The sequence below is a fragment of the Macaca nemestrina genome, chromosome 9 (assembly GCF_043159975.1).
Source record: "Macaca nemestrina isolate mMacNem1 chromosome 9, mMacNem.hap1, whole genome shotgun sequence".
Taxonomy (NCBI): domain Eukaryota; kingdom Metazoa; phylum Chordata; class Mammalia; order Primates; family Cercopithecidae; genus Macaca; species Macaca nemestrina.
In genome coordinates, this window is record NC_092133.1 from 142,552,607 (window position 1) to 142,578,019 (window position 25,413).

At 43.7% G+C, this 25,413-nt stretch overlaps 1 protein-coding gene across 2 annotated transcripts in view; it reads left to right on the forward strand.

The window, feature by feature from the left end:
- Positions 1 to 1,101: 1,101 nt before the first annotated feature.
- LOC105490808 (adenosine deaminase RNA specific B2 (inactive)) overlaps positions 1,102 to 25,413 on the forward strand; it is a 525,558-nt gene continuing 501,246 nt past the window's right edge. For both annotated transcript variants that reach the window (XM_071070547.1, XM_011756712.2), the window contains exon 1: positions 1,102 to 1,621. In XM_071070547.1, the coding sequence (XP_070926648.1) occupies positions 1,522 to 1,621 (100 nt within the window). In that variant the 5' untranslated portion in view covers positions 1,102 to 1,521. The remainder of the gene's footprint in view (positions 1,622 to 25,413) is intronic.

Genomic DNA, 25,413 nt, shown 5'->3' on the forward strand with positions numbered 1-25,413 from the left:
CTAATTATTTCCAATGTTCCCCCAAGTGATTATTTTTTCTTATAATAAAAATTATCTGGAAATTTCTAGGCCCATAAGCAGCTTGAAAAGGTTGCATGTGAGGCAATGAATAGCAGAAATATTTGTGTGCCATTTTTATATCAACATGTTAATGTGTACTAATGAATTTTAGAGTGGATTTTTTTTAAAAAAACATGACTATTGTCCCCCCTTGACACAAGGAGCATGATAATTAAAAGCTTATGTGATTTAAATACAAGATGCAATGATGATTACCAGATTCTATTCCTCTTTATATTTTACATAAGACTTCTAGGGTTCCATAAGTATAATCTTGAAACATAGGACATTTCTGAAAAAAAAAAATTGCTTAAAACTATTTCAATGTGCAATCCACTTCTTTGTAAATCTTAGTTTCTTTCATCCAAATGTTACATTTGACAACAAAACTCTCCGATGAGAGCCTTCTCTTCCTTTTGTGTCATTGTTCCCTAAATAAAGCAACACATGAAATTCCTGACGGCAAAAATCAGACTCAGATCCCAAAACCTCTGTCTTTATGCAAGATTTATCTTTTGCAACGGAAACGGCCAAGGAATATGAAGAGGGGGAGACAAGAGGCAAACAAACAAGCAAACAGACAAGCATGCAGGCTCTGAGGAATAAATACCCCTCAGGACGCTGCCTCCTGGGGAATTGCAAACCTCAGTCCGTTTCTGAGGAAGTGCGGTCTCTGCATTTCCGAAAGAGGTATTTCCCCCCCTTGACACAAGGAGCATGATAATGAATTAACTAGTTAAAAACTGTTGGTTGGAGAAACCCGTTCCTGTGTCTTTCTGAGCAGGGCGAGCTGAGCGGTCCGCGTGGCTGCAGCAGGAGGCCTCGTCCTCCCGGGCAGGGTCCCTCCTGGAGGCTCCCCGGGCCTTTCCCAGACGCACCCGCGCCGCGTCCTTGTTCCCCGGGAGCAGCCTCGCTCCAGCCGCCGGTCCTGGGAGCTTCACCGTCCAAATGGGAGCTGAGTTTGCAAGCTGCCAGGCGGCGGTGCGGCTGGTGCTGCTGCTGATGTCAGAGCCCGAAAGCAGTTGTGATTGGATCTAATTAGACGCTGCGGCAGCAAATAGACAAGCTCCCTGCGTGATTGGCTTCAAAGTGGCTGGTGCCAAACAACTAGCAGAGGCGCAAAAGTAGCGCTGGGAGCCCGGAGCAGGAGGCAGAGCCCGCGGGAAGCTCGGAGCACTCCGGACGCCGCGCGCCCCTCCCCGCCCTCCCTGACCAGGGAGCAGCTCGCGCCAGACGCGCAGCCGAGGCTCCCAGCCCAGTGGGAGCAAGTCACAGAAAACGATTTGAGAGACGGAGAGAGACGGTCGGAGCGCGCTCTCCTGCTCGGTCCTGAAAAGTGAGCCGCTCCCGGGTTTGCAACCTCAAGCTTCGCAGCAGCGGCGGCGGCGGCGGCGGCCGGGAAGGAGGCAGGTGCAGGTGCAGGAGGGAGGCGGCTCTGGGCTCCGCGCCTGGGTCTCGGCCATGGCCTCAGTCCTGGGGAGCGGCAGAGGCTCTGGAGGGCTGAGCAGTCAACTCAAATGCAAGTCCAAGAGGAGGAGGCGGCGGAGGTCCAAGCGGAAAGGTAAGACCTCGTGGCGCGCCGGCCCCTGCACCCTCCACCCCCGCTTCTCCACCCCGGCCTCTCCTGGGGTCTCCAGGCTTGTCCGTTGTGAGCAGCTTCACTTTGGGGTGCTGGCGGGATAGCCGCTCCGCGCAGGGCGCTCGGGAGTTCAGATCCCGTGGAAATGTCTGGGGCCTCCTCGTGCCCAGAGGGGACAGTGAGCAGCCACGCCGTGACATGTTTGAGGGACCGGGACGAAGTGGGGCGAGGGCGGCGAGGAGCTCCCGGTGGACCCCGCACGTCTCCGGGCCCCGCAGTCCCCACTGGCCGGCCAGGAGGGCACTGCCTTCCGCCCTCCGGAGGCCACCTCGTCTCCCGGTGCCAGAGGAATTACCCAAAAACGGGGGAACGAGCCCTCGCGCCAGCGACTCCCATCCAAACCGTCCCCGAGGAAGGGGTGGGCGAAGCCCTGCGATCGCCTCCCCAAATTGGCTGGCAGTTTTTACTCAATGGGGTGTCCGTCGATTTGTAAACACTGGGAAGTTAAGAGAACACAGGGCTCGTCCTTGGAGAAATAAGCAGAAATGAATACAGGAAAACAGAAAGAAGCATCCTATTTTGTTAGTGGTAGAAAAAAACCCCGCAAACCAGGAAAGCAGGAAAAGCAGCCGGCTGACAGTTGCCACTGACAAACTCAGGCTGTGCCTTGTTACTGATATTCCCGGGGCTGGGCCGTGCTGAAGTTAGTCAATGCTACAGCAAGCGACGGCTTTCACATTGGGGATTGTGCAAAATTAGCAATCGCTCCAATATGAGAGCAATGCCCCCACTGCCATTGTCGCCCGCGTGCACGCCACGAAGGATTAAAAGATTCTTCTCATGCCGACCCTTCTCTCCCAAAGAGGAGCTTGTTACTGTCAGCTCCTAGTGAGCCTGCAGGAGAAAGTTCAGTTCTAATCATGATTTGAAATGTGCCGATTTTTTTAAGTGATGTAGGAGTATAAAGAACGGTTGGGAAAACACAGCTAGAATTGATCAGCTTTGCCAGTTGTTTGAAAGCAGGAGGCAACCTGAGGTATGTTTGGGGTTGTCCATCTTTCCCGGAGAATTTTCATCTTTGCATTGGCCTAAGATAAGTTTCTACCAGACCATTTCCTGTATGCCCTCTAACCGTCTCCAGGTCCTTTATTGTTTCTTGCAATAATAGAAATTACCCAGTCTGAAGGCATAAATGTCAATAGCAAACAGACATTCATTATGACCGAATGTCAGGAACACTGGGAGCGATTGGCCCCTACAACTTCCTCAAAAGGCTTTGGAGCCTTTGGTTTCAGAAGGGGAGTGAGGTTGTGGTTCTCATTTACCTCTCAGCTGCTAAGTGTGCGCTTGCGATTCACTTTGTTGTTTGAAATTATCATTTTGAAACAGACCTGTTAGTGTCCTTCAGAGATAATGCCAACACAAAGTGGCATTGATATTGAGAAAGTCACCGGACTGAATAATGAATACGACTTTTAAAAGAGGAAAAGGGAAGCATCATCTTTACACTTCAAGTGTTCACGTTTCCCAATATTTTTGATTAGTCTGTTTAAACATTTGGAGTTGAAGAACGTGGAGTAATAGTTCACAATAATGCAGTTTATAGAAATATAAACTGGAGGAAATTGTTGCCTTTCTCCAGATTCACTTGCCTTACCATGAAGCATCAGTCGTGCTGGCTTAGAAAGTATTCAATTTAGGGGGAAAAAGGAAATCTGGGGAAAGACTTCATTTGCTGCAAACTTAACTTTAGTGATTCAAAATAAAACTCCTATAGCAAATATTTCCATACCTTGATTATTTTGAATATATCAAGTCCCTTAATTTTCATAGCCAAAAATTGAAACCAGAAAGGGCATTGAGGATTTATACACTGATTTCTATTACGAAGAGATTTCTGGCGTGCAGGAGAATTTCCCATGGCACCTGCCTGCAGCTATCTTGATAGGAAAGTGAAATCAAACTGCTAAATATTCAATTTTGGGGGAAACGTTAACCATATAGATGTACCTGATCAAATTAAAAGGTAACATAGCCAGCTAAGAGACACATTAAATACTTATTTGCATTTTCCTGGGAATTGATTACTTCATCTATAATACCTAGTTATTACAGATGCTGATTTTTTTATTTTATAAAAAAATGGTGAGTTTAAATTATGTCCTAATTGTTATGAATCTTAATCATAAATGAATAGAATAACCTCAGCTTTTAAGCTTATCTGATATTAAAACTCTATACTTGCCACAATTTAAAATCCACGTGTGTGTGAGAGACTGTTAAGGAATTCTAGTGTGTCTCTATCGGGTGTAACTGAAGACGTTGATAGATGCACAAAGTAAGGGCTGTCTTATTAGGGGAATAAAGACGATTAAGATACGTGCTGACCCTCTTGCCTGTGAGATGCGTATTTCCACATAGTCTAAGGGACAAGAATCATTTCTGAAGACGCAAGATAACTTTTAGTTTCCCAGTGTGGTGACATCTGGCTCCTATTCTATGTGTGACTCTGAGAGTGACTTTGGCATCATACGCTTCTTATCAAAATGATCTGTGAGCTCTGAAATAAAGCACGCCAAGGCTACAGCTGAAGTGTGGTCAGGACACAATACTTTCATTAAGTACAATCCATAGTCTTGGAAATATTATTCTTGCCCGTGGAAGGTATATTTTAGTTACCATGCCACAAAGGAAGCCGTATGTATCTTTAAAAATAAAAACAAATAGAAATAAAAAAAAACCTTTGTCACAGAATATGACTTTCAGGTATTATTTGGCAGGAACCTGTATTCCTCTCTCAGATAAACTTTAAAGAAGATTCTCAGAATATGTCTCCCCACACATCAATCCTACTTCTGTTATTTTACTGGGACCTAGTGTTGTACAATTTTGCATTTTCTGTGTTATTTTTCAGTAGGGACTTTCTTTTAGAAATTATTCATAAATGATTTAAATTTTTTATGTAGATGAAAAAATGCCAAAATTTGACTCTCATATGAGAGAAAAACAAGCTGCTATAAAAAAAAAAAAAAAAACTGTGGGAAGGACAGGGAAAACCTTTCTCATTTTCACATCAATGGCAAAGCGATGTTCATATCCCATGACACATGCCAGACACGTCAGTATGTCCCGCGCCTACCTCATTCAGAGGCGTTCGGAAAAGAATAGCACTTGGAGTTTATGATGACTGTTACCTGCCATCACTAAATACCCACAGAGTTCATATCTCACAGAGAGTAACAGGAGATTGCACTTTATTTTATAGTTCTTGGTAGAATTATACAAGGTAATTATGTACAACCAAATCCATATTATGTGGTTATAGAGAGTAATATCTGCCTGTATTAGAAATAGCTCAATGTGTAAGTGTTATGAAAGGATACATTTTATCCAAAAACTAATAAAGGAAAAGGCTTAAAGATTTTGTTTTGTTAGTATCAGTTCAGCCAGGTAGAATAGAGGCAGAACTCATCAAAACAGTATAGTATATAAAAATAAATCACTTTAAAATATGCCAATAAATCTCTGAACCCCGGGATAACTTCAGGGTAATATGTATGAGGAATTTCTTAAATGTTTTTAGTTATTAAAACAGTGCATATATTCTGTTTTGTCTATCTGTTTTTCTCTCTTTGGTGAATGTATTTTTTCTAAAAGAAGCCACGCATTGGCATGAAAGTCATTTTGCAAATGAACTATTTTTAATCTTCTACCCATTACTGTGTACAATGTATAAAATGACTGAAGTTTCCAGAATTTTTCTTTGAAAAAGGCTCTTTCAAGGCAAACATATTTGGAAATAGATTGAGAGCCAATCCAAAGTCAGCTGGTTCCACAAGGTACATTGAAGGCTGGGGTTTTGGAAGCGGCGTGTCAATCTTCATTAACCGGAAAGGGGAAGGGGCTTCGGGAGCCACTGGCCATGCAGGATCCGCAACCATCCGGGGCCCCTCGGGTTGCTTTTGAGCTTTGGCACAGGACACCTCTTTGAGGCATTTGACAGCCAAATAAGTTAACTTGAAATTTAGGTGTTGTTCTAGAGTGGTTGGTTATACGGAGTTTTAGAAACTTGAAAATGCATTTTGAGCACGAGGTAGCTCTATAAAAGTAAAGCCATGAGTCATGGGAAGGTGTGGGGAACGGGCAGGTTGCTGAATGTTGTGAAATGCAAATAAAAAGTTGGCAAAAGGAACAAAATAAGTCGAGCAGATGGATGGCAGACGCCGGCTTGCTGTGAAATGAAAATCCATGAAAAATTAATGAAATAGAAAGATTGTGCTGAGGATGAGGGCAGAGCGGCCGTGGGCTCCGCAGGCCCTGCAATGCCACAGTCGTCCCCGCCGGTGTCACCCTGGCTGGCGAGGGACACAGCCCTGCACCGCCGGCCGGAGCCCCACGTCCTCCGCTTATCTCGCTCACAGACAGCTCAGGAGGAAGGGCTGGATTTCGTGATAAAATCAAATTGATTCAACCGTTAACCAGCATCTAATTGTGTGGTGCTTGTTTTTTTCCTCTTTCTCTTTTTAAAAAATCTGTATTAGTGCCTCTGGTTTCTAGTGACCCGTGTAATAACAGTAATTGGAGATTGCTTCAAGGGCATTAGATATGATGAACGAGTTTGAATGCAGAATAAAAATATGGGATTCATGTATCCACAGCTAAACAGGGGTGAGTCGGTTCCTGCAGAAGCACCACCCCAGGAGAGCGTTATGTAAGGAAGCTCAGAAAAGGAAATTGTCTTTTTTTTTTTTGAGGCATGAAAAGATAACTTATGCCCTAAAAGCTTTTAATGTTCAATTTTAAAACTATACATGTATATATAGTATGACATATATACACACATACATATTATATATATACATGTATATTACTATGTATGTATGTATGTATATGTATATACACGGTAAAAACAGCCGAAACATTTGAGCAATTTTTATAATTCTCTACTTCTTTTTCAAAATAGTAGAAAATGAAGGTCAGTATTTTTGCAGTATGAACAATTTTGAACAACTCCTGAAACCAAAATTATTGTAATACTCTGCTTCTCATCATTTGAAAATATTGTATCCAAATAGATATTGCAGTTTTAAATTTGGTTCTTAATTACTAGCTCACAAGGTTTCTAAAAGGATAATTTGCCACACTGTAAGCGAGACTTTAAAAGTGCTTATTGCTATTTTGAAACCGAATATACGAATAAAGGTGAGTGAATGCCAAGTGAACTCTGAAAAGCCTGACTGCCCTTCAAAGAATAGTCAAACTACTGCGTGTGGACGCCGTCTCTGTGGTTAGGATAGCTCAAGAAAAGCAGCACGGGCTGCACCCCGCATGGTGTGTGGCCAAGAACCCTGATTCGTATTGCTAAGTATTTGCGAATAGAATGAAACTAAATTAACCTCTATCTTTACAATTAAAAGTTTTTCCTCCGCTCAGAGAAACAGATGCTGTTTAATCCTTGATTTTTCAAAGACGATTGTTTATTCCTAGCTTTTGATATATTAGACCTCCATTAAGAGTGTACCAATATCGAATAGAGACATTCCATTCAAAAAGAGAAGAAACAATGCTTATCAAACGTTTGGTTCACAGGGACGGCTAATGTGGTCTGGGGAGACTTTAGAAACAGGAAGGGAAGGGAACATTGAGAAATTTAGGAACTTGGAACCAGAATTCCTCTTCTGCTCACATATGTTACCGTCTCAGTATCAAGACATCCCTGTTCAGCAATTAAAGTTGGGCTTTTATTTACTCGTTTATTTGATTGAAAAGGAATGGAGGACCGGGCTGTTTTATCTGATTGCTTGCCTGACGTTGTTTAAGCAACGCCCTAGCAAACAGGCCTCTTAGGCCCTGAATCTCCATCTGCAAATTTTATGAGTGAATCCATTTTCCCGGAAACCACATCCAAATATTAGCAACTTAGAAATGGACATGTTTGCTTTTCAAGAGATCCACAATATCCCTCCAGCCCCCCAAATTTGGCCACTTGCAAAGATAGCAGACGTTTCTGAAGAATGATCTATATTTGGAAATAAAGAGTTAATCTGACTTTCCCAGGCCCTCCATATGCACTGTGGATATTTAATCACCTTTTATTCTAGTCATAGGTTTTGAGTAGGAAGAGCAGCAAAATAATTACATTGTATTATTTTATTGATGGTGAATGAATACAGTTAGTATGTAGTTTCTGGCAGCAAAATGGTAAATCCTCTTTGGGTTATAAAATACATATATATTGGAATTAAGTATCATCTGTTTTAAATTATAAAAATGATCAATAGTTAATGTTCATTTTTTAAATCTCAAAACATAACAGACAGGTCATCTAAATTCCATCTTTATATTAAGGAGGGGATTTTGTACTTAAGAAATAGTGTCCAATAAATAATGCATTCCTATAAACAAAGAAGAGTAGCATGTGTGCTCAAGTTTGAAGAGAAATGTGATGTAAATGCTCAGGTGACTCAGATTTTAAGGAAATTTATTTCAACTCTCTAAGAGGTGAAATTTTTGAAAGCTTTTTTGAGCTATGTATGCTTAAAATTGTGGAATTGAGGGTGGTTTTGCTGAGCTGCTTCCAAGGCAGAGGGCAACTAGGACCCTCGTGTTTGTGTAACTGAACGGCTAATTCAGTTCTGATACAAATAGTCACACCAGCTGAAGCCTCACGAGGAACAGGGCCACACTGTGTACGAGCAAATTCTCCCATGGATCAGAAAGAGAAACCCAGCAGTGGGGATGCAAAGGTGAAAGAGGGCAGTTATTATCTTTAGCGTTAAGGACCATCTCATTCCTACGGATCTTTAACTCAAATCTGGCCACGTTCATCACTGCACGTCTTTTTAATGGTGCCAACGACAGATCACTCATTTGCAAAACAGATCCAGGTTTCTCTCTGTGGCTGTTGTTTTGCCATTTGGATAATAAATAAAACGAACATTGCTCAGAATCTATTTGTAAACCTTCCTTTCTAGGGCCTCTAATAGATGGAGTAAATCTTACGCGCAAATGATGGCTCAACACCTTCAGGTGATTTGCACATAATGGAAAGAATTCCCTTAAACCCCTTAACCAGGATGTGCTTTGGAGAATTTATCGATTTAATTAATCTGTACTGCTCCATTTATTTGAGATGAAGTCTTTGATTCTTGTTTCCCACTGCCGACAGACAGAAGCTCTGCCTCATCATTTTGTAATGTCTTACATGATTTCTCAAATACGTCTTCTCAAAGGTGGTATTAAAATAGGAAGGGGAGCTCAGTTCTCAGAAACTGGAGCCTACTCCTACCTTAAAATGATAACCCAAGTCAAATCTCTTCTTATGGCAAAAACCAAACAAGAGTAGAGTTTGTTACTTACTGTTTCTAAGCAGCAGGACTTGAGACCCATAGCAGGAGAGCTCAAAGCATATACCTAGGGCACCAATAATGATTAAACAAAAAGCAGGTTTTATTGGTTTAAGTCCACCGGAAGTACAAAAATGTCCTCTCTTTAAAATAATTGCAATATTTCCTAAAAGTGTAATTGCATTTGGAAAAAAAATGCAATTTAATAAACATGACAGAAACATCAGCAGAATAGATTTTGACCTCCTCCAAACCCCAAGTCTGACTGGGTTCACTCATCCCTGTCTGGAGCAGATGCTGCACTCACATCAGGCTTATAGCTGTGAAAATAGCTGCGTTCTTAAAGGAAGTACCTGTCCTCTTTGTGTTAGACTGTGTTCAGGACTGAGGACGGAAACGTAAAAAACATACAAGCTCAGACACTATCTGATGTGTACAATTAAAAAGGACATTGTTTTTATAAATTTGGGGATCTACAAAATTTGTTGTTTTTTTTTTTTAAAAAAAAAAAGCTTTTACTATTCCTTAGGTAAAGAAAAACATAGGTAGCCTAATTTAACTACAGACACAAAGATATTTTATTCATGCTTCAATTCTAAATGTTACTACTACAGATAACCTTTTCAAAGGACTATCCGGATTCTCGAAGGATTCTAACAGAAAGAGTTTTCAATCCAAAATATATGGTTCAAGGAGAAATTTTGAAAATTCTAAGAATTCTATTCTAATTTTTTCTAATGCTAATTTTTTCTAATGCTAATTTTTTCTGAAGAAGAAATAATTTTGAGATAGTTCTCAAAGTCTTTGAGATTGTTGGAGTTCTAGGAAAACTACTAGGACAAGCAGTAGCTTTTGAAAAAACTCCAAGACAGTAGCATGAGGGATACAGAAACTTTGACAGCCCTGAGTGATACTGAACTGAGAGCAAAAGCTGTTGCCTCTAGAAGTATAATAGTGTTGATGTGTAGCAAAGCGTTATTCCAACATCCTTATACTGTTTCCCTTTCAGGAACTAAAGATGGGTATATATTCAGCACTGACTGGCATGCAGGGAAATATTTACTTAAGAAGCATTTAGGAAGATAAGGTTCTTGTTTTTAAGTATAACAAATGTGAGAGTTCATATAATTTTATGTAATCACCCGAGTTTTTAATCAAATTTTTGCTTCAGGGAAGTTAAATCATGACATGGGCTCTTGTATGTGGGTAATGAATGGAAGGCATGCCATTACCATGTGCACTTGTGTGTTTGTGCAGATGTCTAATATATGCATGCAACGTAGAGGGATGACAGACTCAAGAGGTAAAGCACAAAAGCATTTATTCAAATAGAAAATGTTGAAATATTAAAAGACTCCCCAGCTCCAGAACAGCAGCAGTCTAACATAAACATTACAAAAATCATGTAGAGAAAGAAATCTTTACTAAACCTCTGAGAGCACAAATTCTTTAGGAGGTGGTGAAACAGATTATTGGTTTGTGACTGTGTTTTAGAGTATGGAGAGAAACACTGATTGCTTAATTGCAAAAATTCCAAAAATCATTGTTTAAAGTCTCCCTTTGTGCATATTTTACACCAAGTGAAATAAATCCTTTTGCCATTGCCACTAATAAAAAAGTAATCTATCTTCTTACATCATAAAACAAAAGAGAAACAACCACCACACTGGTATGAAGGAAGGGATTTTAATGGAGAGAGAAAGAGAAAGAATAACTTCCAAGTTTCTTCTTGTGCCTGATTAAATTTCATCTTTCTTATGTTTTGTTTTATGTAGCTACCAATACAGAAAGGACATTTTATTTTATTTTATTTTTATTTTTTATTTTTATTATACTTTAGGTTCTAGGGTACATGTGCACAACGTGCACGTTTGTTACATATGTATACATGTGCCATGTTGGTGTGCTGCACCCATCAACTCGTCAGCACCCATCAACTTGTCATTTACATCAGGTATAACTCCCAGTGCCATCCCTCCCCCCTTCCCCCTCCCCATGATAGGCCCCGGTGTGTGATGTTCCCCTTCCCGAGGACACTAGATTTTAAAGTATGGTACATGCTATCCAATTCTGCTCTGTTTGCAATTTTGTCTTAAACATTATATGTGTATTTAGACAAAAACTGTATTGAACACAAGTCTTATTTATTTATTTATTTATTCATGTGCCTACTATGAGAGAGGCAAAGAGTGAGGCACCACAACAACATGAGCAACAGGAGTGGACGTGGCCCTTCCTCCTGAGCTTCTACTGTTTACGGAGATACAGAGACACACACAGGAAATCTGAACAGGGAACAAAAATAAGCTTCCGTGATCTCATCACCATATATATATACACACATATATATACACACACACACATATATACACACACATATATATACACACACACATATATACACACACATATATATACACACACACACATATATACACACACATATATATACACACACATATATACACACACACATATATATATACACACACATATATATATAAATTATCATCACATGGGCTTACAAAAAATAGATTTCTATTGTATTTCCTTTATTATAGCAAGTGAAAGTTCTTTATAAAACTAAACCGTTAAAATACAGACCCCTTTAAGTTTGAACATTTCTATTTTTTCTACAATATCAAAACATAGTAGCTACTCAATTAAAACCCACTGAGAAAACTGATTGCGTTTTTGTAATAAGAATTTCTTAAAGAAATAGCCGGAACACTCTGGAAGAAGGGAGCATTTTCGGGGGAGGCTGTGGAGAGGTGGGCTGAGCTGTGGTCTTTTACGCAGGACAGCACTCAGTGTGGAGCAGGGCTTGGGGGTGGCATCCAGGAGCCACCTTTGAGGTGATGAAACTAGCAGAGAAGACGTCTTCCTTGGCTCTTGCTCTGTGAGGTTCCCCGCAGGTGTGGGTGCCAGTGGTGCTTCCCTCTTTGTTGGGGTTTCTCAAGAATGGGGGCCACAATCCACATCTCTGGGCTCCCAGAAATCAGCATAGTGACTGTCTCGCTGTACCCTATGAATACATGCTTGTTGTAGAATTCATTATCAGATTTACATTGTACATTTACAAAGGGCCCTGTCAGGTTTATTTTTAAGTCATAGTTACGTAAATTGGAGTCTGTCCATTCAGCAAACATTTACTGAACACCTTTCGTTGTCAGTCACTGTGCTACATGGTAGAGATTGAGCAGGAACAGAAACTCTAGACCATGTTCTAAAAACGCCAGAGAACAAGTCTGAATGTGATTTGCCTTCTCCGTGGTCTCTATTGCAGATGGGCGCCCTCGCTGTCCCCCAGGCCCTCTCCTTGGCCCCTCTCCTGTGCTTCCAGCGTGGACCCCTGAGGTCTCCCTGGTAAGCACACAGGCCTCTCTCCTGAATGTACAGCTGCTCTCCAGTCTCCCTCACCTGCAAGCAGGTCCCCAGCTCCCCAGCTATGGAGAGCCAGGCACTGCCCAGTGCTCAGGGTCCTCTGGCTTCATACACCTGAGGGCAAGTACTGCCTGCCTATCTCATGAAAAAGTCTGGCAGCCGGGGAAACCGAGGACTCTGACTCTCAATAGAGCCTGGCGTCGTTTGTGACCAAGGACGGCATCTCTTTGCCTGGAGGTCGGTCTTGTGAAGCAGGATATACACTCATCTGTCTCACACGATTTACGGAGTCATCCATAGAGTGGCAGAAGGTGCTGGCAGCGCCGCATCCGTGCAATACTGCGGATATCGGATAGGGAACGGAAAAGGCCACGGTCACCCAATGTGAATGGTCCCTCGTTTCTATGTAGACAGCGTGTCTCTTGGTCTTCCTTATCTTATTAGATAACTTTGGAATCATATCTATTACCTACCATCCATCTATCTACCATCTACCTTACTGATCTGTCATCTAGAATCTAGAATCTAAACTATCTGTCTACCATCTGTTACCTCTTTTCTCATACACACTAACTAAGCAGGAGACCTATATGGGAGCTACACCCAAACGCACCATAGAAAATAAATAAAATTCTGTAATATGTGCTGCTTGCCTAGGCTCTGCTCATTTCTGGCCGCAGGAATATCGGCTGCAGTAGTTGGGCAAAGATCCTTATCCGTAATAGTACTTAGTAATGCCTCAAAACTTGAACATCAGGGAAACTAAAAACATGAGTTGCTAAACTGGAAATCAGTCAATAGGTTGAATGCTGTATACTGTTTGTGCATATTTATGCATAATCAGTGATAAATTAAACACAGTAGAATGCTGGGGTTAGCACCTGTACTCTTCACTATGAAAACATTTTATCCATAGTCTGGTGTGGCTGAGGAAATGGCCTTCATGCCTCTCTCCCCGGGGCTTCTCTCCTTCCTTCCGTTCGGGCTCAGCTGATTCCTTGGTGTTTCCCGAGACAGCTTCACCCGCGCCTCTCCAAAGGTTAGTGTGTTGTGTCAGCGTTCTTATCACTCATATCAAAAAACACATCTGTGGCTGAGGACATTCGAACTGCAGATTCGAGTCCAGCCGCGTGGCCTTCTGTCCTGGAAGTGAACGTCTTTGCTCCTGGCTCTCTCGGGTGTCGCCCTGGGTGGGGTGGGTGGGGGAAGGAGCCGTTCCCCCGCTGCGGGGTCCTGGGTGTCTCTTCTGGGGGCGTGTTCCCCCTCTGCGGGGTCCTGGGCATGTTTTCTAGGAGGAGTGTTCTCCCACTGCGGGGTCCTGGGCATCTCTTCCTCTGGCCTGCAGGACTCACTTGCGAGTGTTTTTCCTGTGACTCTGAAGCGGTGACATGTGATTTATCCTGATGTATTTTTGCAAGAAGGAATGACAGTCTATTCTGGGCTCATGTCAGAAACAGGGCCCCCACCCTTGGTGGAGAAGAAATCAATAGAACTGCGTGTGTGCCATGGCCCTGTGACATCGCGGAGGCTGCTCTGGTTCAGGAGCCAGGGACGTGGCCCTTTACACACATCCCAGGCAAAAGTATATGAACTAAAAACTCATGAGATTGGATGTATCTATTTTACAGCAGTTAACCCGGCCCCTGAGGTGACCACGATGCAGGGAGGACGTGTCCTGGCAGGTTCGTCTGGTTGGAACTCTCCTTCTCTGCAAGGTCCACGCACCAGTCAGGTGTGAATCAGTGCAGTGCCTCTGTTTAACTGATTGTCCATTTGGCCCTTAGGCAATAGGCGCTAAAGATTAATAACTAATATTTACTGAGCCCTTATCCTGTCCTAACAGCTTCATGTGCATTGCCTCATTTAATCCTCCCAACAGCACTACAAGGCGGTGACATTTATTGTCTTCATTTTACAGCATTGGCGTGGAGAGGTTGCAGCAAGTACCCGTGGCCGCTCATCAGGCTCTGTGGCTGTCCACGTTCTCCCTGACCACACCCCTGCTTGTTAAAGCTCTGAGGCCCCTTCCTAGGTTACATCCTCTCTCCCACAAAGGGTAGATGTGGCTAGGGTTCCCCATTTTGAATATGGAACTTCTGGACCAATTTCTTCTTTCCTTTGGTTCTTCGTTTATTGCTCTATGGGACCTGAAGCTCTTCCAGGACCCCGCCAGGCTGTGGCTCACTGAGGAGGAGAGCACAGTGGGACCCTGGCCATGGAAATGAGGAGCATCATCACTTTCTGTCGGGGACCCAGGGTGACAGGCAGGCCCCGCTGCTGCTGCGCACACGAGGAGCCTCCCAGGCTGCTGGGGTTTGGGGGACTGGCTCTGACGGAGATGCTTTTGGGGGCTTGATGCATCTGGCACTTGGGAACAAAGACAAAGCAGGCAGGAGACATGCCCTGACCTCTCAGGGAGAAGGTGCTTTCACCCGATCATGTAAGAGTGTCCTTTGACACCAACAGGGCGCAGATAACAGCTCTTTACAGTTAGAATAATTAGCCAGGCAAGAACTGTGCACCTCATGGTTCTCCATGGGCCAGATACAGAGCTGGGTACAGCTGAAAAGCCAGCAGCAGAAAAAGCCCCAGTCCTGCACACGCTTTTAATCTTGGCCGCACGCTTTTCAGCTGTATGTTTTCAGCTTCATTTTACCTCACACACCTCTTTAAAGACCCCATCTTCAAATACGGTCACGCTGTGAGGCACCACAGGTCAGGACTTAAATGTATGAACTTTGGGGGAATACCATTCAGCCCGTGACAAAGAGAAAACCACAGACATTCCCCTTCGGAAACATTTTCTGAAAACTAAAGCTTATGGTTAGGGTAACAGTGCCCTTTTCCCGGAAACATTATCTCTACCTCAATAAGGGCCAGAAAATTCATAAATCCCATCTTCAACCCTGTACCATCACTGCTGGGAAACCATCATGTCTCCAGGGTGAGAAATACCTGTAGCATTGAACTAACCTCTGATTAGGTTAAATAACGTCCAGAAAATTCCTCTTGATTTCTTTGCCACGCAGTGTCCTCTAACGGGGTGGTTCAAAGCTGAGTGGTTTCATTTCATTCTGCCTTTTGATTTCTCCCTTCCTGGCCCTTTGGAAGGTGCCCATTTCTCATGAAAGGTGGAGAGAACTGCGGTGATTCTAAGAAGGGCTGCTGTCCCCTGTGCGGGTGGCAGGCGGACCGTTCTCACCTCTCGCTGACGGCTCTTTTCCCAGGTCGGGTAGGGTCTGCTTCATAACTCTCTTGGGGAGGTTAACAGGACCTAAGACACCATCAACTAAAATGTGTCTCTGTCTCGCGGATGAGGGAAGTGAGGCCCAAAGAATGCAAGTGGCTACCAAAGAAAGTGAGATGGTGAGAGCAAGCCTGGATCAGAGCCTGGTCCCTCAGCCCCACCGGCTGTTCTTTGCTTAAGAAGGGACCAAGGCCCTGGAGTGGGATTGAGTAGCTGGGTTCAGAAAGGCCACGGGGAGAGCTCAGGTCCCCAGAGGACAAGAGCACAAAAGTCAGGAGCAGATGTTCTCTGGGCAAAGTAGAGTGAATCGCCTCTTGGAAAAGACTCCGCTGGAAGCTCTTCCATGTTGCTCTTAAAACAGGAGTCTCAGAAACAGTGTGTTAGCAGTGGCCGTAAAAGCTCCATCGCGGGACCATGACACACAAGGGCCTTCTGAGAAGGGGCACGCACTCCCGTTTCCAGGGAGATACTGAATAGCATGCAGTCCAGCTCACACCTTAGTGAGCATGTGTTGTCCACACCTGTGTGTGTGTGTGTGTACACATGTATAAGAATATAGGACACCTTAGCATGTGTCCACACCTGTGTGTGCGTGTGTGTGTATGTGCGTGTGTACACATGTATATGAATATAGGACACCTTAGTGAGTGTGGGTGTGCACACCTGTTTCTGTGTGTATGTGTGTGTGTACACATGTATATGAATATAGGACACCTTAGTGAACGTGTGTGTGCACACCTGTGTGTGCCTGTGCATGTATGTGCATGTGTACACATGTATATGAATATAGGACACCTTAGTGAGTGTGGGTGTGCACAATTGTTTGTGTGTATATGTATGTGCATGTGTACACATGTATATGAATATAGGACGCCTTAGTGAACGCGTGTGTGCACACTTGTTTGTGTGTGTATGTGCATGTGTGTGTGTACACATGTATATGAATATAGGACACCTTAGTGAATGCGTATGTGCACAATTGTTTGTGTGTGTATGTATGTGTGCACACATGTATATGAATATAGGACGCCTTAGTGAACGCGTGTGTGCACACCTGTTTGTGTGTGTATGTGCGTGTGTGTGTACACATGTATATGAATACAGGACACCTTAGTGAACGCGTGTGTGCACACTTGTTTGTGTGTATATGTATGTGTGCACACATGTATATGAATATAGGGCACCTTCGTGAACGTGTGTGTGCACACCTGTGTGTGCATTGCGTGTATTGCGTGTGTACACATGTAAATGAATACAGGTAAATATACACACATGTATAGGCACGCTCCGCTGTGCTCTTGCTTAAGTAGCATCAATAATACACCGTTTTGATCTGAGGGTTAAAGGAAACTGTAGAGGTCGTTTCAGATAGGCAAACATCTTCATTTTTCAGAAATCTATATAATAAGTACATTGAATTCCAAAATAATTATTAATTACAGCACAAGGTAAAAACCTTTAAGGAACGCAATGAATTAAGACGAGAGATGAGGGAATTTTTAATTCTATTTCCCAAAAGAAAAATAGAAAAAATACGAAGCTGATGTGCTATCAAGAAATGCAACAAAATACAGCACATGATTCATTCAGTAAAACCCTGGAACTAAATGTGAAAATTACAAAGTGTACTTATCAGGTTGATATCCACGCTTTGGGTTACTGGGCATGTATATTTACAGTGAGGACCTACTGTATTCCCTTGTGTGTCCCTGTGTGTTTGTGTAGAGGATAGTTTCATCCACCTGCCTGCGTGAACAAGAAGTCACTTATGAGATTAACTGGTTCAGAGTCAGTGCTGGTAAAACAAGGTGGAACTGAAGCCACAGGTAAATGTGCATGTTCTATTTTAAACTCAGTGAGTCAATGAATGAAAAGTGGATTACAGAAATAAAATTTGGATGCACAATAATAACCAGGACATTTGAACTCACTCTAAGTGACTGATGCCCCAAGTGTGAATTTAAAGGTTAAGTAAGTGCGACCCTCCTAAGAAAACATGTTGTAACCTTGTAGCACTCCCACAGTGTCACAAAGGTTTACAGTGAAATAGAGTCTACACAATTTCTGACACACCAACTGACTGAAATAGCTCTTCCCATCTGTTCCCAATCTTGCTTATAAAGTCATTTTACATAAACACTCACAGGTAGGGTTTCTGAGATTTAAACATTTTAAACATTTAAACATAGTAAACAAATTCCTGATTCTTGGTGGCATTTTATTTGCAATGGGCCGGTATCAATCCCTGGTCACCGGGAATGAGAGGTCCCCTCATGCCGCTGAACTTCGGCAAGGGTGTAGATGGAGACAATTTCTCTAGACCCCTCTCTAGTCAGTTCTGGGGACCCCAGGAGCCCTGACCAAGGGCTGGGATGAGGCCAAGGCTGAGGGTAGATGAAAGCACAAATGCTGTGTCCCTGAGATCCAGAGCTCAGTCCAGAACAGACACATCACTGAGACAATATTGTATGTTACACTGAGGCCACACAAGACTGTCTGCACACCCGGCTTCAATGGGCTTTCGTAAGCTTCACTGCTGTTGCAATAATGCGTAAAATTCTTTATGTGTAAAATACCTTCCTATGCAAAGCTCCAACTGACTTCCAGCAGAAATCACTTGCAATCTGTGTACCTAAAACTAAATTTGTCCAGTGTGCGTGTGTGTGTCTTTGCACGCCATATGATGTGTGTGCACACAACAAGCCCACCTAATTTAGTATAGATAGAATCCCTCTAGATGAAAACTACATGGGGAAATATAGAAAACACGCCAACAGCAAGCTGGTGCTTTTAATGTCTGTGTTTGACGCTTGTTCTTTGAGAATTACTTTACATCAACATCAACATTCGTTTGGTCTTATCTGAAAACATACGGCAAAATGGCACCTCTTGCAATATTTTGGTTTGTATTCTTCTCCTTATTTCTTTATTTTTAAAAAGTGACTTGAATTATTTACATAATTTTGATGATGATGCATTAACTTCTCTGCTGGGGCCAGGGCCCTTCTCTCTACTGACATCCCCTCAAGCAGAGGAAGGCCGATCTTGAGCTGGAGATGTAGGTTTGTCAAATTAATCTCTTCTTGCATTTCCTTCAAGCGAGTGCTGGCCTTGCTTTCAGTATGTTAACTGTATCCTTCCTCGTAAAGTTCCACAATTGTATTCCCTTTTTTGAAATCATCTTCATCCGAGCAACGGGAATATGCACGTTCGAGGTGGCTTTGTGGAGGGAGAGGTGGCGCGCGCCTTTGCTTTCGGAAAACCTTCCAGACAGAAGCACTGCAGCGAGCCAGTGCCGCCAGGACATCAGGCACACACATATTAATAAAACGTCTTTTATACCAGCTCCTCTTCTTTTTCCATGTGATATTCGTTGCTGCCCCAAAATTTGCCTTGGGTGAGCTTCCCGCTCCTCCAAATGTTTTGCCACAGGGTTTCCACGTGTCCAGGTCGCCCAGAGGCCCCTGCGTGCTCCAGGTCGCCCAGAGGCCCCTGCGTGCTCCTGCAGTGTTGGCCAAAGTAGAAATAATGTCCCATTTCACACATGAGGCAGTAGCCCATACAGTCCTATACCACATCGTCCATGAGACAGTACTAATTACTCTGCTAAATATCCAAATAAAGACCTCCCCTAGATTTCTCTTTAGGCAATTTTTTTTTTTTTGCCATCTACAAGTTAATCTATTTTTTTCTACTTTTATTTTAGATTCAAGGGATATTCAACTTTAATTTCAGATTCAGTCAACATGAGTGAGTTTGTTCCCTGAATGAACTGGGTGTCGCTGAGGTTTGGTGTAGGATCTTGTTAGCCAGGGAGTGAGCATAGGACCTGGCAGTTTTTCAACCCTTGCTCTTCTCCGGCCCCTTCTAGTGTTCCCAGTGTGTGCTGTTCCCATCTCTGTGTCCACGAATACTCAGTGTTTACCTCCCACTTAGAAGGGAGAACATTTGGTATTTGATTTTCTGTTCCTGTGTTAATTGTCCCAGGGTAACAGCCTCTAGCTGCATCCGTGTTGCTGCAAAGAACATGATTTTATTCTTTTTCATGGCTGCATTATATTCCACAGTGTATGTGGACCTCATTTTCTTTATCCAATCCACCATCTATGGGCACTAGATTGATTCCATGTCTTTGCTATTGTGAATAGTGCTGTGATGAACATTCAAGTGCATGTGTCTTTTAAGCAGAACGATTTACTTGGGGCGGTGGGTATACACCCAGGAATGGGATTGTTGAAAGGTAGTTGTGTTTTAAGTTATTTGGAAAAGTTGGCTGAGCGAATTTACATTCCCACCAACAGCGTATATGCATTCTCTTTTTTCCATAGCTTTGCCAGCAACTGTTATCTTCTGCCTTTTTATCATAGCCGTTCTGACTGGTATGAGATGGTATTGCATGGCGATTTTGATGTGCATTTCTCTAATGATTAGTCATTTTCAACGTTTTTCATATGCTTGTTGATCACATGTTTGTCTTCTTTAGAGAAAGTGTTTGATCATGTCCTTTGCCCATTTTCTAATGGGGTTGTTTGTTTTTTGCTTGTTGATTTGTTTAGGTTCCTTACAGATTCTGGACCTTCGTTGGATACATAGTTTGCAAATATTTTCTCCCAATCCACAGGTTGTCTGTTGCTCTGTTGATAGTTTCTTTTGCTGTGCAGAAGCTCTTTAGTTTAATTAGGTCCCACTTGTCAATTTTTGGTTTTGTTTCTTTTAGCAATTTTTTACCAAAAGGCCACCATATAAAATGCTTCTGATTCAATGGAGCTAAGGAACAAATTAGTTTATTCTGTAAATATCATATATTCAATTTAGAAGGCATTGTTTTTTCTGAAACCCAAAGATTTGAAATGTTGCATTTCACGAGAGAAGAATCAGTATTGTAAAATGATGGGATCCCAATTTGGAGAGCAAGAGAATAAAAGAGTGTGTGAGACTATCGTGCCCTGAGATGTTATAGAAGGTAAAGGTGGCTGGGCATGGTGGCTCACACCTGTAATCCCAGCCCTTTGGGAGGCTGAGGTGAGTTGATCACCTGAGGTCAGGAGTTCGAGGCCAGCCTGGCCAACATGGTGAAACCCTGTTTCTACTAAAAATACAAAAATTAGCCAAGTATGATAACACACACCTGTAATCCCAGCTACTACTTGGGAGGCTGAGGTGGGAGAATTGCTTGAACTTGGGAGGCAGAGGTTACAGAGAGCTGAGATCACGCCACTGCACTCCAGCCGTCTCAAAAAACAACAACGAAAAGAAGGTAAAGGTAAACTTTTAGGCAGATTATACAGTTAAGAAAAATAGGAAAATCTGACCACCACAATCAAGGTAAATTTCCAAAGTTCCTTAATTCAGAATCAATTGGGATAGAAAGGCAAAGTCTGTCATCTTGCCAATAGGCTCAGGGACAGTCCCGGCCACAAGAACCTCAGTCTGGGAGCTGGAAGCCAGTGCCTGAGCCCCCTCCTGGGAGGACAGAGTTGGAAACACTACCGGGGTGCCTGGCCTCTGCCTGTCAACTGGGTCGTGCTGCCCCGCTAGGTAAAGCAGCTGTGAAGACCCCGGCCCCTGCCTTAGGGATGCTCAGAGCTGTGCTGCCGGCCACAGTCTCTAAACGCCCCTCCCCATCTCATTCCTCCCACAGGGGCAATGCTCAGACACGGAGGTGGGGCAGGAGGTACAGGTGCAATGCTCAGACATGGAGGCGGGGCAGGAGGTACAGGACAGCCCGGCATTTGCAGAGATACTCGATTGTGGACTCACATGGAGGCATGCACACACGCAGAAGGGCAAGGATGACATTGAGGGTCAGCCCTGGGGGCTAGCATGTTCATTCCCCACCATGTTCCCAGGGCAGTGGGGCCACAGGTGCCCAAGAACACTGAGAGGAAGAAGCCTCCCTACCAGCAGAAGCTCGGCCGTCCACATGTGTGGGTGGGACCACGTTCTGGGTGATTCCTCCAAGTCACAGGCAAAGAACATGGAGAGTGGGAAGAGCTAAGCTCCAGAATCAAAAAAGTGAGACCAAATATAAGTTTCCCCCAATTGTAGCTATTTTAATTCCATATTTTCAGTTTCTGCCCCAGCCACCACCTTCCTGTGATGCGTGTTAGGTTTTCTCAGCATGGTGGAAACAGGGACTTTCTGCTGCTGCTGTGTTTGTGCCTGTTGGTTCCCTCCCTCCCTCCCTCCCTTGCTTTTTTCCTTCGTTAGCATTTTTCTAACTATATTATTCATAGGCTTGTGGGTTTGATGTGCCTGCATTATATTGTTCTAATTCGCATTAAAATATAAGATGGCCTTTAATACGTGTTTAAAAGTTTTTCACATGCCACCCAAAATCAGCTTGCAAGCCACCCTTAGCCTGCATACCTATTGAAAGAGACTGGTGTCCAGGCGTGGAGGCTCACACCTGTAATCCCAGCACTTTGGGAGGCCCAGGCAGGTGGATCACTTGAGGTGAGGAGTTCAAGACCAGCCTGGCCAACATGGTAAAACCTCATCTCTACTAAAAATACAAAAAGTAGTCCAGCATGGTGGTGTGTGCCTGTAATCCCAGCTACTCAGGAGGTTGGGGCAGGAGAATTGCTCACTCCCTGGCTGACAAGATCCTACACCAAACCTCAGCGACACCCAGTTCATTGCAATCGGGGGGGACTGTGCACAGCAGGTGTGCATGAGTCGTGATGGAACGCGCAGGGCACACTGACTCAGCGGTGGGGAGGGGAGTGTGCATACAGCAGCTGGGCGTGGGTTGTGGAACCTACCGGGTGCACCAAGTTAGCGGTCGGGAGAGAAGTGTGCACGGCACCACCTGCAGGCAGCATTCCCTGCAGCCCTACTGCTGTTCAAAGGGTGTCCAGAGCTTGGGCCAGCAGCTGGGACAGAGGCGTGAGCAGTGGTGTTGGAGGCCACGGCCTCACTGTGCTGCAAGGCAGCTCTGAAACCTTCCAGAGCCTCCTGGCTTCCTCAGCAGCACTAGCTGGTCACTCCGAGAGTGCTCTGTGTACTTCTAATACCTGCTTCTTTTTTTTTTTTTTTTTCTTAAAATTAATGGGTTTAGTTTCAACTGCTTGAAAACATGAACTAGCATATGATTTTCTTCTCAGGGCCTTTGCAAGATGATAGAAGAGGGCCAGATGTGGAGACATTGGCTGGGTTTCTGCTTCGGGATACTTAAGCTTTCCTACATTTCCTAGATTTGGGGATCAGTTTTCATCTACAGTTTTTTAAAATCACATTTAATATTAAGCAAACTTGAAAGTTTCTCAATTAGTTAATCAAAATCTATTTGTACAGTAGAAAACAAATATTAAAAATACACTTAGTGACTTTATTTCATTTTCAAACCCTGCTTATTTCCAAAAATAATTTCATAGGACTACCATAAAAGGCATAGATTAAGTTCTGCAAATGGAAATAGACTTCCAGATAGAATGGAAAAACCTGGGGATAATAAGGCTATTGCAACTGAGCATTGGATGGAATGCTGGGCTTCCTGGCAGCCAAGGCAAAAAGGAAAACATAATGATTTCGAGCCTTCTTGTTTTCTAATAAAACCAATCAAACCAGGATGTCAAACCACAGAGAGAAAAGAATTAGGTTATCTGACTTAGGAAAGAATGAGAGCAGATATCACTAATTGGCTATGATGATGATAAAATCCCCTTGTTAAGGCTTCACTGAAGCGTCTGGCTTTTAAGTAGCTGGTTGCAACAGGCTGTCCAGTGAGAAACAGCTATAAAATGCACACCTGGGTAAATGAAAGAGCTCACAGGCTTCATGGAGTCACTTTCTATGGTTCAGTTGGGCATGGAGGTGTCAGGATTGCAAAGGCAGGTATTGATCTTCCTGCCTTCTGTTGGAGGAGAGTATGTATCTAAAAGAATGAAAGACAAGTAAAATTGCTTAAATAAGAAACCTAAGAAGGGAGTTAGGACCCAGAAATAGCTTTTACCACTCAGGCTGAATACACAGAAGAGTGTTTCCACAGTTCGAACGTGTGCACAGATTCAAAAAGGCATTAAATGGGCATTGGCTGGTTTAGATGTGTGCCTAGAGGCCAGCTTTAACCAATGAATTAAAGACTCTGTGCAGATTAGACATGCCCATTAGGTGAATTATTTTAGCTTAGGTTTTTTAATAAATGAAAGAGAGATTGGAAATCAGCCTTAAAAATATATGGTGCCTACATTCTGTTTGGTCCTCATGCCTGTTCTAGATAGCGACACTCACACGTAGTTCATGAAGGTGCTTCACAATGCCAACTGCGAATGCAATCTAAATCGTCCAACCTTCCTCCCCCCAGTGAAAAGTTCATCTGGAACACTGACTGTCGTACTTCAATTCCTGGCGTCCGATTTTAAATAGAAACTTCTGAAATGTCCATTGGTTTTTGTTTGGTTGGTTTTAGTACCAATCTAGTCCAAGGAATACCTTCCTCTCAAATTTTCCAGACACATTTTCCCATCAAATCCTTTTTGAAACAATGAAACATCTTTTAAGTGAAATCACACACAGAGTCTCTTTATGCAAAGCGAGGAACTAAGCTTTTCCCTCAGAGCTCCAGGAAGCACGTTCAGTAGGCCACTGGGTCCCCAGGCATCTGACCCTGACCCCCACTTGTATGGCAGATACCGTTTTATGTACGTCTGTAGCCAGAATCCTCCGACTTGGTGCTCTGTGTGTCCTCAAGGAAGTGAGGACGTGCAGTACATTGACAATTTGCTTTAAAGTGACAAGGGTGACTTTGATCTCTCCGTGTTCCCCATGGGACCGGAGCATGGCACTTCACCCATGGAGGTATCCAGGTACCGCAGCAGGATAAATTCTGGCCATGGGGCTCGTTTAACAGGCTTCTTCAGCCCAGGTGCTGAGGTTCACTACACTCTCTTCCCATTGCTTTTTGGACAAACAGAAGAGTATTGTGGCTTGGCCGATGCTCTTTGAAACCCCCTGGAACCCACGTGAGAAAGTCTTGCAGCATCGTCCTGCTGGGACCATTTACACCCACGGAGCGATGGCAACTCGGTTTGTATTTATCAAGAGTCCACCCGGCTCCTTTCCCACCTCCTTCACCAAGCTTCGCCCCCTGCCCGTCCTACTGTAATATCCTGGGAGCAGCACTGCCTGGGTTAATGTTCTAATGTTCTTCTCTAACCCTCCACATGGCCAGACAGTTCTGCGGTAAGGTGGGTGGGTGCCAGTCTGGGGAACGGAGGATTTCATCCCAAGCACTGTAGGATCCACTTAAGCTTTCTTGAAACAGATCAACTGAATGGGACTTTGCAGGTTCCGCCTTCGCCTCCCATCACCCACACCTCCCGAGATGTGTGTGGTCCCCTCCCTGGCACACAGGTGTGAGCAGTCCCCTCCAGGCGCCCCATGTCTGCAGCCTGGGTTCTGATGGCCCAGGATCCTCCATCGCCTGTCTCCTAACAACTATGCTTTTTTCTCAAACTGGCCACTATTAAAATCTGATGTCAGCTAGTTGGCAAGTGGAAATGATTTGATAGACTGTTCCACAGGGAAGTACACATAACTGATGAAAACCATGCTGTCAGGACTAAGGAGCTGCATGTTAGTAGGAAAAAATCATTGTTGACCAATGCAGTGAAAGTAATGGTGGTAACTGGAAGAGCTTTCTGGGTAGGATAAGGGGGGCTTTCCCAGTCCTCCTGGGTTGCTCCCCACAGACCACAGCAGTCCAGCTTTGAGAACACGCAGTGTGCCTGCCCCCCATGCTTCCACACAGCCTCTCCTCACGCAGAAGGCACACAAAGAAAAAAACCCAGCAAATT